The sequence below is a fragment of the Ranitomeya imitator genome, chromosome 3, assembly GCF_032444005.1.
Source record: "Ranitomeya imitator isolate aRanImi1 chromosome 3, aRanImi1.pri, whole genome shotgun sequence".
Classification (NCBI taxonomy): Eukaryota; Metazoa; Chordata; class Amphibia; order Anura; family Dendrobatidae; genus Ranitomeya; species Ranitomeya imitator.
The window spans coordinates 96985677-97002681 of record NC_091284.1 but is presented as its reverse complement, the minus strand read 5'-3'; the positions used below and the strand labels follow the sequence as shown (position 1 = coordinate 97002681).

The window sequence follows — 17005 nt, the reverse complement described above, 5'->3', positions numbered from 1 at the left end:
GTTGTCATTCACATTCAGTCATATTACTGGACATGCCTGTTCCCATTTGCTTCTGCATTTTCCTTACTATTAAAAGGCAGCAAAATGACACATATTTCTTTGTTTTACAACCGGCTTTTATGCGCTCATATCTGGGACCAAGAATTATTACAGTCAGTGAGCATCACTGAAACTATGGGACCGTATACCTTAAACAACCACTAAAGCAAAATGGAAGAGGAATAAATCTGGGTGAGAGCAGCGAGTTCCGGCTCCCAATACAAATGGTCTGCAGATAGTATAGATGATTGATGAGCATTGCAGCCTCTGTAAGTATTGGTAATACTCCATACTAAGGAATTTTAGCTCTCAAAGAATATGGATACCTACAGGATCAGTTTGTTTTTTTTACTTAAAAGCATGCAAGTTGGGCAAAAGTTTTTGTATTTGTGTATCTTTATACAAATTTTCACCATTTGCCTTCTATAGCCTCTTCTGCATTATTTACTGCTGGCTGCAGAATGACTCAACTAAGAATCCATCAGTGAGCTCTTTCTGACGGATAAAAGTTGCAATGTCTATCTTTTGCTTTGCTCCAATCAGCTGCATTTGGATAGTCTGAAAGATAAGATCCCTTTTGATGTGGCTTGTGGTCATAATGTGGAACACAGGAGCTCAGACAGATGAAAGTTACCAACTCCCAGTCACAGAGCGTGGTCAGAATCGGAGAAGATGGAGGTTAAGAAAAAAAAAAGTCTCCATCTTTGTCATTTTGTCAGTCCGTGACTTGGATGGCCGAGTGAGTCCGGATATGTGCACAGGCAAACTTAGTGACAAAGAATGGTGGAGAAAGATTGAAGATGACGGACATTGGTCTTATTTCAGCCGATATAACAAGACACAGAAAGTGCATTGAACATACTAAATTTGGCACAAGTTATTAAATATAGCTTTTTTCCTACATTTACCTCGATAAACCTCCCACTAATATATACCGTAATTACCTATTTAAAGGGAACCTTGCTCATCTCATGTACAGCTCCATGGAATCAATGGTGCTAAATAAATAAAAAAATAAAAAATAATAATAATAATAATAATAATAATAATAATAATAATAATAATAATATGGATTAACTCATAAGCTCTTTTATTGCCTGATGCATGTTTGGGAAGTTACCAAAAATCAAAAAACTGCAACAGGGATCTATGGGATCTATTGTTTTTAAGGTTAACCCCTTCAGCTGGTCTACGCCCCTAGCTTTGTGTATGTTGCCTTTAGGCCCAATGGGGTATAGTTGTCAATCCCAATTTTGACACAGTGCAGACTAGAAAGTCTTAAATGCAGAAAATCTATCAAACTGCTCTTTGGTTATTATCCGGTTTGCTAGATCTGGATCATTTTAAGCCTGTCTGGGTTACTTTTTGCCAGAAATTCGCAACATGTAAAGCCTATCCTTCGTTCTAAGAAGCCGGACCCTTTTTCGGGAAGCCTCAGCCACTTTTTGAAAAAGGCGCAGTGCGTCCAAAGCGCATAAGAAATGTGGTGCAAGTCATCAGAAACCGTTTTCTTGCACAGAAAAGTTCTGGCGTAATTAGGTTGATAAATCTCATCACGCTCGATGAGGGGACATTTAAAACGCAGCATACCTTTTAGGACAACTATCACCATATTTAGATTATTTCCCTCAGGTACTTAATTTTTCCTTATTTATATTAATTCTATAGCGCTTTACAGACATCATCGGCACTGTCCCCATCGGGGCTCACAATGAAAATTCCCCATCAGTATGTCTTTGGAGGAGTGTGGAAGGAAACCCACACAAACATGGGAAGAACATTTATACTTCCTACAGATGTTGTCCTTGGTAGGATTTTAACCCAGGACCCCAGCACTGCAGAGCAACAATGCTAACCACTGAGCCACCATGCTGCCGTGATTCTGTTAGTGCTAGTCTTGGCCGACATTGTCACTCCCTCCGCCAGCTAGATAAATTACAGAAAGATTGTAAAGAATATCTTAGCCTGAATACATATTAACTAGACAGTAAATGATTTACGGTAATTACATCGCCAAAAATAAATGCTGTAAGGCAATTGAGGTCTATTTGTAAAAAAAAAAAAAATACATATCAAATAAAAATAGATTTGAGAATTTTCTGGTGACTTGTCACCCACCCACCATACCTGTTTAGCAGCGAGATGAGCAGTGTAAACAGCTCAGAGTACAAGCCGGAGGCCATCCCTTCCAGGCACTCTAAAGCGGACAACTTGGAACCTGTGTGCGGAGAAACAAAATCACAAATACGAGACATAAAAATATGAATGCAGGAAAAACTTAAAGGGGTCGTCCACTACTTTAAAATGGACGGCCTATCCATAAGGCATGTCATCAATATAAGATTGGCTGCTGTCCACCATTCAGCACCTCTGCCAAATCTTATATTAATGATCGGTAATCAATATAAAATTTGCGGAAAACCCCTTTAAGGCAAAGTAACCACAAAGGATGAGCAAATACTGGAGCAGATGAACACTGAACAGGAGCTGTTACCAGGATTTAGTGGTATAAACTAAAGGCATTGCTATAATGGCGCTGTGATGCTGATTAAAACGATACCTGATGTGAAGGGATCGGTTCAGGGGCTGATGAACACTCACCTTATGAAGTTTTCAGAAAATTACGTCTTGGGTGCTTTCAGGGCTGGACGTGGGGGCATGGTCTCCTAGTTCTCCGTCCGTCCGTCCCCCCACACCAGCCTCCTCTGCTGCTTGTGCACCTCAATGATTATTTATTATTATGATCTGCTCTCTTTTTACAATTCCGCACCGTCGCCATCATTGTGGGTGGGTGCGTGCACAGTGGGAGCCGGCATTCTGTGTGCAGGACTTAGTTTAATAATATGGAGCTGGAGGCAGCACATGAGCAGATCAATATTTTTGCTTTGAATGCCGAAGCACACTGGAGCACAGAAGACATTATTTTATGAAAACTTCATAAGGCGAGTATTCAGCAACCACTAAGCGGCTCCCTTTAATAATCAGAATCACGGCGCCATTATGGCCGTGGGTTTAGTTTATAGGGCTAAATCCTGCTGACAGGTTCTCTTTAAGTGCAGCAGTTACTTTAAAGAAGCCATCCCATCAAACAATGTATTCTCTTTATACAGTGCAATCATCATATTGTATAGCCCTGTGTACTTACAATTGCTCATTTTGCCTTTCTGCCCAGTTAATTCCTCTCTTTTCCATTTGATCTGACATCACGTGATGAAAAACTGACTAGCTGAATCCTAAGCGCTATGTAGAAACAGGAGGTCAATTTTTCCTGCATGAGTCATCACCTAGCAGTGGAGGGGGTGAGGGAACAGCTTGGTCAGGAGTTGAACAGGGGAATGATATCTGCAGGGACAATAGACTTCCTGTTTCTATATAGGAGCACAGAAAAGGGAAGAATTAGCTGGGTAGAAAGTAAAAATGAGCAATTGTAAGCACAGTGTGCTGTATAATATGAACATTGCAATCTATTAAGAGGGTGAAAGCTTTGATGGGAGGAGTACTTCTTTAATAATGATGGTGGAGCGATCTGATGGGAACAAGCAGGGCTGCAGGGTGCTGTGGATTCAATGTAATTTCCCTGTATACTTGTCAAGGGAATATAGAACAGTTGCCATAATAACATAATAGGGCAAAAAGGAGAAGAAGTGGAGCGCCCCCTTGCTGTAATGTAGCTTAATTGACACTTGCACCGCTGTGTAGCCCTGGCCTTGGCTGACACACATGTAGAATACAGTTCAGACGTATAACCGGAGTGAGTAGGTAGACAGACCGGTAAGTAAGGTCAGCGTGTCCTACCATAATGCAGGTCACCGGTACGACAGTACTCCGTCGGGGGCATCACATTACACAGTCACTTATGCACTCTATTATGCTTTTGTCTAATTGAAAACATCAAGAGCAAAAGCAACAAGCAAAAAAAAATGAAAAGAAAATGTCAGCCGAACATCTGAGGCAGCGAAGGAGATGTTTCAATTAAAGGCTGAAAATTCTACATTTTAAAAAGGTTAAGAAACTTAAAGTCAACAGAAAATTGTAGAGATTATAGTAGAAGTCGAACCATCTTTTAATATCGGGAAAGTTGTAAATGTCATCACAAAGCATTATAGAAAATGTAGCATTTATTTATCAAGAACATCAAAAAGTTACGTTACCATTAAATGGACGCTCCACTTTAAGCCCGATGCGCACTAGATAGCAGTATGGAGACTGAATGTTCCCCTGACCCCCAAACACAGGAGCCATCGGCTAAAGTAGACCTCCTCCAGGTGAAACGACTGTCTCGTTAGCGCCACCTATTGGAGGTAGCTTCCCTATAAGTTAGTGTCTGGATGTGTTCACATAATGCGTTTATTATAAGGAATAGATCGGCCAAAATGCAACAGTAACGCGTCGTGTTAACACAGCCTTAACATGCCCAGCAACATGACTAGATAAATTGGCCATCAGAAACCCATTTGTAAGCAGTGATTTCTAAGAAACAGCTGTGTATAGCTGTGGTTCTGGTTGGCTAACCTCCCCAAGTCATGTCACGAGTCTCAATAAAGGGTCAGACATTGACTTATAGGGTAGCTAAGTGCAATTATATCAGTAGAGACAGGTTTTTGCCTGTTACCCTGAAGACTACACCATCGATAGACAATATGCTACAGGAAGCCATAAATCTAATCATAAAGCATGGACTACCTTTTACTCCGAAGGACTGAGCCCATCCATTCACTACATAGCTGCCCATTCCAACACGGCCATTATCTGTATCTATTTATTAGTGTTTATGGTGCCCAACATTTCTAGCAGAAGGTCTGGAGAGGGCTCAGATGAGAGGACAACTCCACTGATGGAAGGCGCACAGACAACATGCAAAAATCTCTATCAAATATTAAACACAGCGGCCCATCAGTAATAGCCAATCTTCAACAAACCGGTTTTTAATTCATTTTTGAGTAATGAGATCTTGATCTCTGCAAATAGCAGGAAGTCTGGGCTTCAGCGCACACTTACCTGGTCCATCTCCTTGGTTTGCATCATCCAGGCCTTGACGGAAGGAGGTTGATTTCTGCAGGCCACTGGTTTTAGGTTGGTGCTTGAATATTGATGAGGAAAGTTCTTCCAGGGAGCAGCCCAGGAGATACGCAGCTTTCTGTGCCCACTCGTGCCGGGCAAACTGCTTTCTGCCAGCTTTACAAGAACAACAGAATATTAAATGTTAAAAACAAAACGTTAACAATTGGCAACGTACAGAATATCAGAATTTTTATCGAGGTGAGGTGGTGATGGAGATGTGAGAGTTCACTAGGAGAACATAAAACATCTACACATCTGTTCTGGCTCCAGAAAAGTGTCTAAGTGACTATTCGGTGGTAAATGGACTTGTGATCGAACATGTAGTATGTAGACATGAATACTCCATGTCTTACTGTATATACGCCATCAAGTCAGTGGGATCCTAAGGTCGGTAGGATTCTTTACCCCAAAATGGCCAATCAGCTACAAATTGTATTAATTACAGATATAAAGGTATTAATCAGTTGCTTTTTGAAGGGAACCTTTCATGCTGTATATGTAGTCCCATCTGCGGCAGCATTGTATAAAGAAGGAAAAGCTAAGCAAGATTATATATTGGATTGTTGGAAAACATGCACTATAACTTGTAGATTATTCATTGGAATTCCTGGTGTTCACATGTATAGGACTCCAGTGGGTGGAGCTACTAGTGATTAACAGTGATTTCTGCATGCGCAGTAACACAGGGCACACTGTCAATCACTAGTAGGACCGCCCACTGGACTCCTGCATACAATCACCATGGATTTGACTGACTAAAATACCGGCTATACTGAGAAATTTCCCATTAATTTGATCGGCTCCTCATGGTCTACATCTACAACATCTTGTCTGCAGATCAGTTTCCATTTTCCACGACAAGTTCTCTCTAAGGCCACTGCCACACTTGCGAATACAATGCAAGAAACTCGCGCGAGTCTCTCGCCTCAATACCCGGCAATCGGGACCGGCATGTTCAGCTGCATAGAAATACATGAGGCCCACACTCCGGTCCCGAGTGCCAGCGGCAGTGCTGGGTATTGAGGCGAGAGACTCGTGAGAGTTTCTTGCATTGCACTCGCAAGTGTGACCCCGGCCTAAGGGCTCATACTCACTTGTGAGAAACTCGGATGAGTCTCGCATGGCAATACCTGGCACTCAGGAGGGGAGCGTGCGACTGCATGTATTCCTATGCGGCCGCACGCTAAGATCCGAGTGCCGGCAGCAGCGCCGGGTATTAACATGCGAGACTCATCCGAGTTTCTCGCAAGAGAGTGTGAGCCCTAAGGAAAAGACTTTCTGAAACACTTCTCTTCAGGAGTCTCATAGAAGTGAGCTTAGCGAGATGAGCGTTTGTGTCCATGCTACTCACAGTGGGCACCAGACCGGTCGAGCTCTCGGAGTTGGGACCTTCATTTATTGAACATCTATGAATTTTCCGGTGGCCTTCCTTCTCCCCCCCCCCCTATAAATGCCAAACCCTTGGGGTCACCTATAAATGAGCTACTGACCTAGAGAGGTTCAATAATGCTGGAGTTCAGATACCGCCTCAGCACCACAGCCTCTTCACGTCAGGTTGCCCCAGGACAATTGTGTATAAATCATAATTAATGTCAGAAAATCCCCATTAAGGTACACTGTTGTAATATACAGACATGATGGACCACAGGCTATATTCTGTATTACTTGAGGAGCAGAAGAGACCTTAATAAAATGGAAAATAACTGTATGGAAATGTGAGAAGTGATGCCAGCCCTGGAGTGACATTACTCTTGGCAGAGAGAATAAGAAACACAAAGATGAAACAATATTAAGTCACCGCGACAAGGTTCAGGCACGAGAGATGAGAAACTCCAGTGTCAATACCACAATGACACAATTAAACCGCTGTCATACTGGGACCGATACTGCGAGACCGGGCAGGACTAGAAACGCACGGCGGAAGGAACAAATTCACTTGGGAGGCGACATGAAAGAGAATGATGAAACGCGTCTTTACCTTCATCTCCTTCTGTATTGCAACGGAGCAGCATGCAACATGCAAATAAAAACACGCAGTTAGAAAACACACACAAAAGTCTAATTGTTATGTAGTTTACAGCTCCGAATACAAAGGATTTTTATATAAAAAGGGACAGAACAGTTTGCTAGAAAAGTCTGTAGAAACGCACAACACGGCGACCTAATGAACTGACCATAGGTGCCGCCAAATTACCGGAATAGATCGTGTGATGGCTGCAGGATGATCAGACATTGCCGGGCTGCCTTCACTTACAAAGTTGAAACCTGTTCACAATTTCTGCCAGTACTAATACTATGCTAAACATTCTTAGCGTTCGGGGTCTCAATTGGATAAGTATTTAATTTGCTTTCCCAGTCGGGGTGTTTTTGTGGGAAGAAATTTAGATATTTGACTTGAATTAGGTCTCGTCTAAAGCCCCCATATTCATTGGACTGTCGGCCATATTTGTCGATATTGACGGCTATGGTCGACGCTCTAATATGTATGGGGAGATGTCGATCGGACACATCTAATTTTGGACTACCAACCACTTTGTTCTCCCGGAGATGAGCCGCCAGGAGAGATGTCTGATGGAAGCGCTACTGTGTTCTCTATGAGAAAGCCACCGACAGCCTTCTCTGCCAGCGACATCTGTTAGAGGGCAAGAGGAATGGCAGTCCGAAACTGGAGATGCCTGATGGACATGGGGAAGACAGCCGAGACGGCTGCCATCAGGAACATCGGCCGAAGCATCGTTCCACCAACAGCCATCTAATATGTATCGGGAGATGATTTATGTATGTGGTCATAGGTCTTAATAAACAGTATTTTGTGATTCCTTTAAAAAAGTGTTGTATTCTTGTTGGACATTCATTTGAATACCTTTTACACACTGTGATTTGGGTAAATATTTGCCATTATATGGACATTTTGTATTTTGGACTTAAAGTCATTTTTGCAATTTGGTTTAATTAAAAATGTTACACCTTTTGGCTTTGTTTCCCGGTACATTGCTGAGTGCAGAGTGGGTTGACCAGTTACCTGAGAATCCATCAGTGAGCTCGTTCTGACTGGGAGTTCGGCCTCATTTACACTGCAGTGTTCAAGAGACTATATAATGTAAAACTGACCCAAAATCAGCCATGCAGTATGCAGCCACAAAGACTCCAAGTCTGACTGTACCATACTCCTTTGGGTGCCATATATACAGGGGTATTTATGGAGAGAAGATCTCCATGCATCTGATGAAATGTTCCAGGAGCTTTGCATGGCCTACAAGTCTCCTTACCCTGGCATGTTAGGCATATCATGCTCCATAAGGTAAAACGTTAGACCTCTGAAGAAATGTTCCAGAGGAGCATTGCATGGCCTATAAGTTTCCTTACCCTGGCATGTCAATCTCCATAAGGAGAAATGTTACCCCTTAGACCTCTGATGAAATGGGGACACAATATGGCTATGCACATAAGGTCTTATGGCATGTCCCAACATAACTAATCCACTGTGAACTCACAACTATGCATGTTTATTTTATTGATGATTTGAGAGAAATCCACAGCATGAATTAACAAGGTGCGGATGTGGAATTAGTATCTCAAGTCAATATTCCTATGCAGACAGTATCAGATAAGTCCTACAGGTTCCTCTCAGAAGATCTTGTGTACCTCTCAGAACCAAGTCGAAGATCTTGTGTACCTCTCAGAACCAAGTCGAAGATCTTGTGTACCTCTCAGAACCAAGTCGAAGATCTTGTGTACCTCTCAGAACCAGGAGAAGATCTTGTGTACCTCTCAGAACCAGGAGAAGATCTTGTGTACCTCTCAGAACCAGGAGAAGATCTTGTGTACCTCTCAGAAACAGGAGAAGATCTTGTGTGCCTCTCAGAACCAGGACAAGATTTTGTGTACCTCTTAGAACCAGGAGAAGATCTTGTGTAGCTCTCAGAACCAGGAGAAGATCTTGGGTACCTCTCAGAAACAGGAGAAGATCTTGTGTACCTCTCAGAACCAGGACAAGATTTTGTGTACCTCCAGAACCAGGAGAAGATCTTGTGTAGCTCTCAGAACCAGGAGAAGATCTTGTGTACCTCTCAAAACCAGGACAAGATTTTGTGTACCTCTCAGAACCAGGAGAAGAAGATCTTGTGTAGCTCTCAGAACCAGGAGAAGATCTTGTGTACCTCTCAGAACCAGGAGAAGATCTTGTGTACCTCTCAGAACCAGGAGAAGGTCTTGTGTACAGCTGCACTCTCTTACCTACAAGTACTTTTCTTTCTAATCATTTTGTGTCCCCTGCCAGTAATTAGCTTCATATTTATTACATCTCACGTCCCTCCACGCCGTATGATGGACAAGTGCTAGATCGGCACCGACAGAAGGAGTTATAGGTGAAATAATTATGCAGCTTCCTCAGCACACAATTTCATCCAGATGGCTCCGACGTCCTCATGCTGACAGATTTAGTTAATGCTTCGTTTATGTTAAAAAAAAATGTGGAGAAAGCACAAAAACTTTCATAAATTAATATCTCCGCACCAAAGCATAAGGCGCCTTCCACAGGAGTTCAGAGGTCTAGCTCCTTGATGTGTCATCTATCATCATCTTCACATTTCTCGCTAATGAGCTGTAAATAAAACCCTTATAAATAATCCTATTAATCTCTCCTGCAGCGACAGAAGTGCAGTCATACTGGATTATAAATGCATCAATATCCATTTCCACATACACCGAGATTAGGAAACTTCGCCCACCCTTCACTCACATTTCTTAACCTGAGCATGTTCTAACTTTGGGGATTACAGTTATATTACATACAACTTTTCAATGTGGATAGTAATGATATGATTTGTGGATTACTGGATCAATATATGTCTATTGTCCTTAAAGCACCACCTATGATCAGAAAAAAAAATATTATATTGTTAGAACAGCTCCGATCAATACAGATATGAACATTAGGATTGTAGGCATCACTTGTAGGCACTCGCAAGAGATGATGATCCTACAGAATCAGCGCAGGTCCACATAGGATGTTTTTGTGCATTCTTAAGTCAGGTTTCCCATATATCCTGATGGACTAATATTTACTTGTGAATTAATTCTTTAAGGCATTCTCTAGTCATATCATGCTGATGACCAATCTTCACAATAGGTCCCAACACCCAACAGCCCCCACAAGATCTGATAGTGGCCTGATGGAAATCATGAATGTAGCTGCATTTAATGTGTAGTGGCTGCTGCTGGGTACTGCAGAACAGGTCTCACTCGAGCCAATATTGAGGAGGCAACTTAAAGAAGCCCTAGCATCAAAATTTGTATCATCTTCTACCCAGCTAATTCTTCTCTTTTCCATTAGGTCCATGACATCACGTGATCACAAACCGACAAGCCGAATCCTTCTAAGCTCTATGAAGAAACAGGAAGTCTCTTTTCCATGAATGAGTCAGAAGTCACTGCAAAAGTTCTTGGAAGGGGAAGAGGAAGAAGCTGGATCAGAAGGGATGACAGATTCAGTGAAAAGAGACTTCGTGTTTCTACGCAGAGCAGAGAACAGAGAAGAATTAGCCGAGTAGAAAGGGAAAATGAGCAATTGTAAGCAAACAGTGCTATATAATATGCTGACTGCAATATATTCATTTGAGTGCTTCGTTAATATTATATGACCGGAGAACACACTTAAAGCATACATACAGTTTCAGAAAACTTTTCAAAAGTTAGAATGACATGTCATAAGTTTTAATCAACAAAGATCCAGAGGGTGACCACCTACCAAACGCTGCTAGGAAGGGGCAGCAGGACTCAGCTGAGCTATATGGCTTTTCGGCAGTGATCTACTATGTTTAGCTGATCCTTGGACAGGCAGAGTTACCATTAGCTCTTAGCAAGTACAGTAGTGTGTACATGGCTCTGCATTTGCCCAAGGACCAGCGAAGCGGAGCAGAACACACCCGAAGAGGAGCAGCTCAGATGAGTGGTTCTGTGCCTTCTTTTTAAGCAACAGATAAAAGGTTTTAGAACCTGGACCAGTCCTAAAACTACATGACGTGTCAGAAGTTCTCTGAAACTAAGCCCAGATGTTCATGGTCCTTTGAAGGACCGTTCAACCCAGAGGAGAGGGAACACATGCTTAACACAAAGGTTAAGAATATGGGCAGGAATGGAGCTGTTCTGTAATATACATGTAACACATGGCACGGACACATGCACTATACAGCAAACTCAAGGACAAGCGACCAACTTATATTCTGGAGCAGGCTGTTAATATGTGACAAGTCATGGACAAAGTGCAATAATACGATTCCTAGATTTCTTTCATTCAGAAGTATGTCAAGACAAGACAGGATACTAAGTCATGCGTGCAACTGTGCATAGCGTGCAGATAGGCATGCATTCAAGAAGATGATGATGGCCGACCAGCTATCCCGAATTAGAAACGTCAATCTATAGATAGTGTAAGAGTGGCACCAAGTGGCACCAGTCCAAGAACAGGGGGTACAACAAAAAAGCGCCATCAAGCTGCTATAACAGAAAGCAGCAGCTTTATGGAAATGTCTACACATAACATGGCTTATTTAGGCACAAAAGGTAGTTTCTCCCACTAATGCCAACTCTCGAATTTATAAAATCACATTACCTGCACATTGTTCTTTAATCAACTTGCTACAAAAGCAATACCTGGTGCACGGGCTTCGACACTTCTATTTTTGTTTAATTTTCGTACCCCTTTTAGGATTAATAATATATTTTTGCTGCCATGATGTCAGTATTCTAGATTCAGCAGAGTTAAAGGGAGGGTGCCGTGATTTTAGTTTTTGTATTAATAATTATTGATTATATAATCAATTATATTTAATACAAAAGTAAATGTAGTACTTTAATACTTTTTTATTTATTCATTTTTACTTTTGCCACTGGAGGCCGCCATTTTCATTAGTGTGGGTGTAAGTGTCTGGACACAACAGTCGGGCTCCGACCGCTCCTCCTGCCTCTCAGCTGTGACTTGGGCACGCCCCCTGGGTTGCTACATCACAGCTGTGAGAGGAGATCGCGGCCATTTTGTTTTTTATTTTCCTCTGTCATCGCACACACAGCTCAGTGTGTGCGATCATAGCAGGAGCTGCCAGGGAGAAGCTGCTGCTGGGAGCGAGGTTCGGGGTGAGTATCTGCAGCGAGGAGCTGTGATTGCAGCCTGTACTTAGTATTACAGCACAGGCTGCAATCAGGGCCGCCATCAGGGCATGACGGCCGTGACTGGCGTATGGGGCCCGGTGAGCAGAGGGGGCCCGCATCGGGCCCCCTCTTATCTGCTCACCGGGCCCCTACCGGCAGCCGCAGGCTAACCAGGCCCTTAGCGCCGACGCTGCAGCTGTTTAAAGCTATTGACGTGCGGGCGCGGGCCCGCACGTCAATAGTTAACAGCCGCGGCGCCGCCAGCCAATCTGAGGCTGGCAGGCGCTGACGTCAGCCGCAGCGTGCGTGCATGTCGCTGGCGTCTGACATCATTGTCAGTCGCCGGCGAGTGCATGCACGCTGCAGCTGCGTGGAGACTTCGCCCGCCGCAGGAGCGCGGCAGGTAAGAAGAACTTCTTTTTTTTTTTTTTTTAGAGCGGCGATCCGGGGGCCCAAGGAAGAACGCTGGACAGAGATGGGGCAGAGCGCTGGGAAGAGATGGGGCAGAGCGCTGGACAGAGATGGGGCAGAGCGCTGGGAAGAGATGGGGCAGAGCGCTGGACAGAGATGGGGCAGAGCGCTGGACAGAGATGGGGCAGAGCGCTGGACAGAGATGGGGCAGAGCGCTGGACAGAGATGGGGCAGAGCGCTGGACAGAGATGGGGCAGAGCGCTGGACAGAGATGGGGCAGAGCGCTGGACAGAGATGGGGCAGAGCGCTGGACAGAGATGGGGCAGAGCGCTGGACAGAGATGGGGCAGAGCGCTGGACAGAGATGGGGCAGAGCGCTGGACAGAGATGGGGCAGAGCGCTGGACAGAGATGGGGCAGAGCGCTGGACAGAGATGGGGCAGAGCGCTGGACAGAGATGGGGCAGAGCGCTGGACAGAGATGGGGCAGAGCGCTGGACAGAGATGGGGCAGAGCGCTGGACAGAGATGGGGCAGAGCGCTGGACAGAGATGGGGCAGAGCGCTGGACAGAGATGGGGCAGAGCGCTGGACAGAGATGGGGCAGAGCGCTGGACAGAGATGGGGCAGAGCGCTGGACAGAGATGGGGCAGAGCGCTGGACAGAGATGGGGCAGAGCGCTGGACAGAGATGGGGCAGAGCGCTGGACAGAGATGGGGCAGAGCGCTGGACAGAGATGGGGCAGAGCGCTGGACAGAGATGGGGCAGAGCGCTGGACAGAGATGGGGCAGAGCGCTGGACAGAGATGGGGCAGAGCGCTGGACAGAGATGGGGCAGAGCGCTGGACAGAGATGGGGCAGAGCGCTGGACAGAGATGGGGCAGAGCGCTGGACAGAGATGGGGCAGAGCGCTGGACAGAGATGGGGCAGAGCGCTGGACAGAGATGGGGCAGAGCGCTGGACAGAGATGGGGCAGAGCGCTGGACAGAGATGGGGCAGAGCGCTGGACAGAGATGGGGCAGAGCGCTGGACAGAGATGGGGCAGAGCGCTGGACAGAGATGGGGCAGAGCGCTGGACAGAGATGGGGCAGAGCGCTGGACAGAGATGGGGCAGAGCGCTGGACAGAGATGGGGCAGAGCGCTGGACAGAGATGGGGCAGAGCGCTGGACAGAGATGGGGCAGAGCGCTGGACAGAGATGGGGCAGAGCGCTGGACAGAGATGGGGCAGAGCGCTGGACAGAGATGGGGCAGAGCGCTGGACAGAGATGGGGCAGAGCGCTGGACAGAGATGGGGCAGAGCGCTGGACAGAGATGGGGCAGAGCGCTGGACAGAGATGGGGCAGAGCGCTGGACAGAGATGGGGCAGAGCGCTGGACAGAGATGGGGCAGAGCGCTGGACAGAGATGGGGCAGAGCGCTGGACAGAGATGGGGCAGAGCGCTGGACAGAGATGGGGCAGAGCGCTGGACAGAGATGGGGCAGAGCGCTGGACAGAGATGGGGCAGAGCGCTGGACAGAGATGGGGCAGAGCGCTGGACAGAGATGGGGCAGAGCGCTGGACAGAGATGGGGCAGAGCGCTGGACAGAGATGGGGCAGAGCGCTGGACAGAGATGGGGCAGAGCGCTGGACAGAGATGGGGCAGAGCGCTGGACAGAGATGGGGCAGAGCGCTGGACAGAGATGGGGCAGAGCGCTGGACAGAGATGGGGCAGAGCGCTGGACAGAGATGGGGCAGAGCGCTGGACAGAGATGGGGCAGAGCGCTGGACAGAGATGGGGCAGAGCGCTGGACAGAGATGGGGCAGAGCGCTGGACAGAGATGGGGCAGAGCGCTGGACAGAGATGGGGCAGAGCGCTGGACAGAGATGGGGCAGAGCGCTGGACAGAGATGGGGCAGAGCGCTGGACAGAGATGGGGCAGAGCGCTGGACAGAGATGGGGCAGAGCGCTGGACAGAGATGGGGCAGAGCGCTGGACAGAGATGGGGCAGAGCGCTGGGCAGAGTGCTGGGAAGAGATGGGGCAGAGTGCTGGGCAGAGATGGGGCAGAGTGCTGGGCAGAGTGCTGGGAAGAGATGGGGCAGAGTGCTGGACAGAGATGGGGCAGAGCGCTGGACAGAGATGGGGCAGAGCGCTGGACAGAGATGGGGCAGAGCGCTGGACAGAGATGGGGCAGAGCGCTGGACAGAGATGGGGCAGAGCGCTGGACAGAGATGGGGCAGAGCGCTGGACAGAGATGGGGCAGAGCGCTGGACAGAGATGGGGCAGAGCGCTGGACAGAGATGGGGCAGAGCGCTGGGCAGAGTGCTGGGAAGAGATGGGGCAGAGTGCTGGGCAGAGATGGGGCAGAGTGCTGGGCAGAGTGCTGGGAAGAGATGGGGCAGAGTGCTGGACAGAGATGGGGCAGAGCGCTGGACAGAGATGGGGCAGAGCGCTGGACAGAGATGGGGCAGAGCACTGGACAGAGATGGGGCAGAGCGCTGGACAGAGATGGGGCAGAGCGCTGGACAGAGATGGGGCAGAGCGCTGGACACAGATGGGGCAGGATTGGACACAGATGGGGCAGAGTGCTGAACACAGATGGGGCAGAGTGCTGGACACAGATGGGGCAGAGTGCTGGACACAGATGGGGCAGGATTGGAAACAGATGGGGCAGAATGGAGACAGATGGGGCAGGATTGGAGACAGATGGGGCAGGATGGATACGATGGAGACAGATGGGGCAGGATGGGGAGATCATATGGGGCAGAATGGATACTCATGAGGGCAGGATGGGAGAACATATGGCTGGAGCCTGCAATGAGACACGCGGGGGCTAGGATGGCGAATATTACCATAGGGGCTAATTAAGGGATATTATTATTGCAGTGATGTATTTATTTTATTTTTTGAGTATACTGTTTTAAATGGGGGGAGGTCCTGTTACTGTGCAGAGTGATACTATGTCACCTTCTTTATGTGGTGTAATGTAGAGGCTGTGAAAATTAAGTAATGTATTCTGCAAGTGGAACTCGAGATAACTGTGTTATTTCCTGCAGAGACGAGTCCTGGCTGGAAGAAATGATGGCGGTCTGTGCTGGATGAAAGATGAAGGACTTCACCTAGAGACGTCACTGGTGAGTCAGTGTTAACTATACACTGACACTATACACTGTATACTATATACAGAGCTCCTGTGTATAATGTCACCGGTGATCACTGTATTACCTGCACACAGACACTGCTTACTAATTACAGATCTCCTGTGTATAATGGCACTGATGGTGATAGTATTGTGGTTGTTTTTTTATTACTGATCAGTATTGTAGTATTCAGTCACTATGTGGTGGTAATATGCGGTCTGGTCATGGTGTTGTGGTATTTGTTCCTTGTATTTTATATTATTCGATCACTGTGGTGGTAGTATGTCATCTGGTCATAGTGTTGTGGTATTTGTTCCTTGTATGTAGTATTATAGGTCATTTTAAAAATTGAAAAATAAATAAAAATATACCTAAATTGTATTGCATATTTTAACAAATATTTAGTAGGTTACAGTACAGTAGGGCCCGGCCAAAAGTGTCTACCGTGTTCTGGTGGCGGCTTAAAAAATCTTTTGGCCAAAACAAAAGCTGCCGGCTATATGTGTGATCTGGTGATGGGAACTGTTAATGTGTGATAGGTGAGAAGTGGAGATTTTCCAAGAGATAGCGGTGGGACTGTGGACAGTTCGAGGTGTGGAGCCTGGAGGCGGGGCTGGGGTGGAGCCTGGGCGGAGTCTCAAATTTTGCCAGTATGGGGCCCCAAAATTTCTAGTGGCAGCCCTGGCTGCAATCACTGCTCACTGCCGACCTGTTCAGAGCAGAGCAGGGAGATCGTCACACTGCTCTGCCCTGAACACGATTCAGCACTTCCTGGAAGAGGACTGACGGTAAGTACAGAGCCCCTATATACCACTGCTACTAGCCCCAATATACCATCTACTACTAGCCCCTATATACCACTGCTACTAGCCCCTATATACCACTGCTACCTGCTCCTATATACCACTGCTACCTGCCCCTATATACCACTGCTACTAGCCCCTATATACCACTGCTACCAGCCCCTATATACCACTGCTACTAGCCCCAATATACCATCTACTACTAGCCCCTATATACCACTGCTACTAGCCCCTATATACCACTGCTACTAGCCCCTATATACCACTGCTACCTGCTCCTATATACCACTGCTACCTGCCCCTATATACCACTGCTACTAGCCCCTATATACCACTGCTACTAGCCCCTATATACCACTGCTACCTGCTCCTATATACCACTGCTACTAGCCCCTATATACCACTGCTACTAGCCCCTATATACCACTG

At 46.5% G+C, this 17005-nt stretch overlaps 2 protein-coding genes across 9 annotated transcripts in view; one reads left to right on the top strand and one right to left on the bottom strand.

Moving 5' to 3' along the window:
- The window catches only part of CRYBA1 (crystallin beta A1), a 426252-nt gene that overhangs the window by 30419 nt on the left and 378828 nt on the right, over positions 1-17005 (top strand). The gene's annotated exons all lie outside the window — the stretch shown is intronic.
- The window catches only part of MYO18A (myosin XVIIIA), a 420009-nt gene that overhangs the window by 216113 nt on the left and 186891 nt on the right, over positions 1-17005 (bottom strand). For all 8 annotated transcript variants that reach the window (XM_069761190.1, XM_069761191.1, XM_069761193.1 and 5 more), the window contains 2 exons: positions 5038-5214; positions 2167-2257 (listed from right to left, as the gene is read on the bottom strand). In XM_069761190.1, the coding sequence (XP_069617291.1) occupies positions 2167-2257; positions 5038-5214 (268 nt within the window). The remainder of the gene's footprint in view (positions 1-2166; positions 2258-5037; positions 5215-17005) is intronic.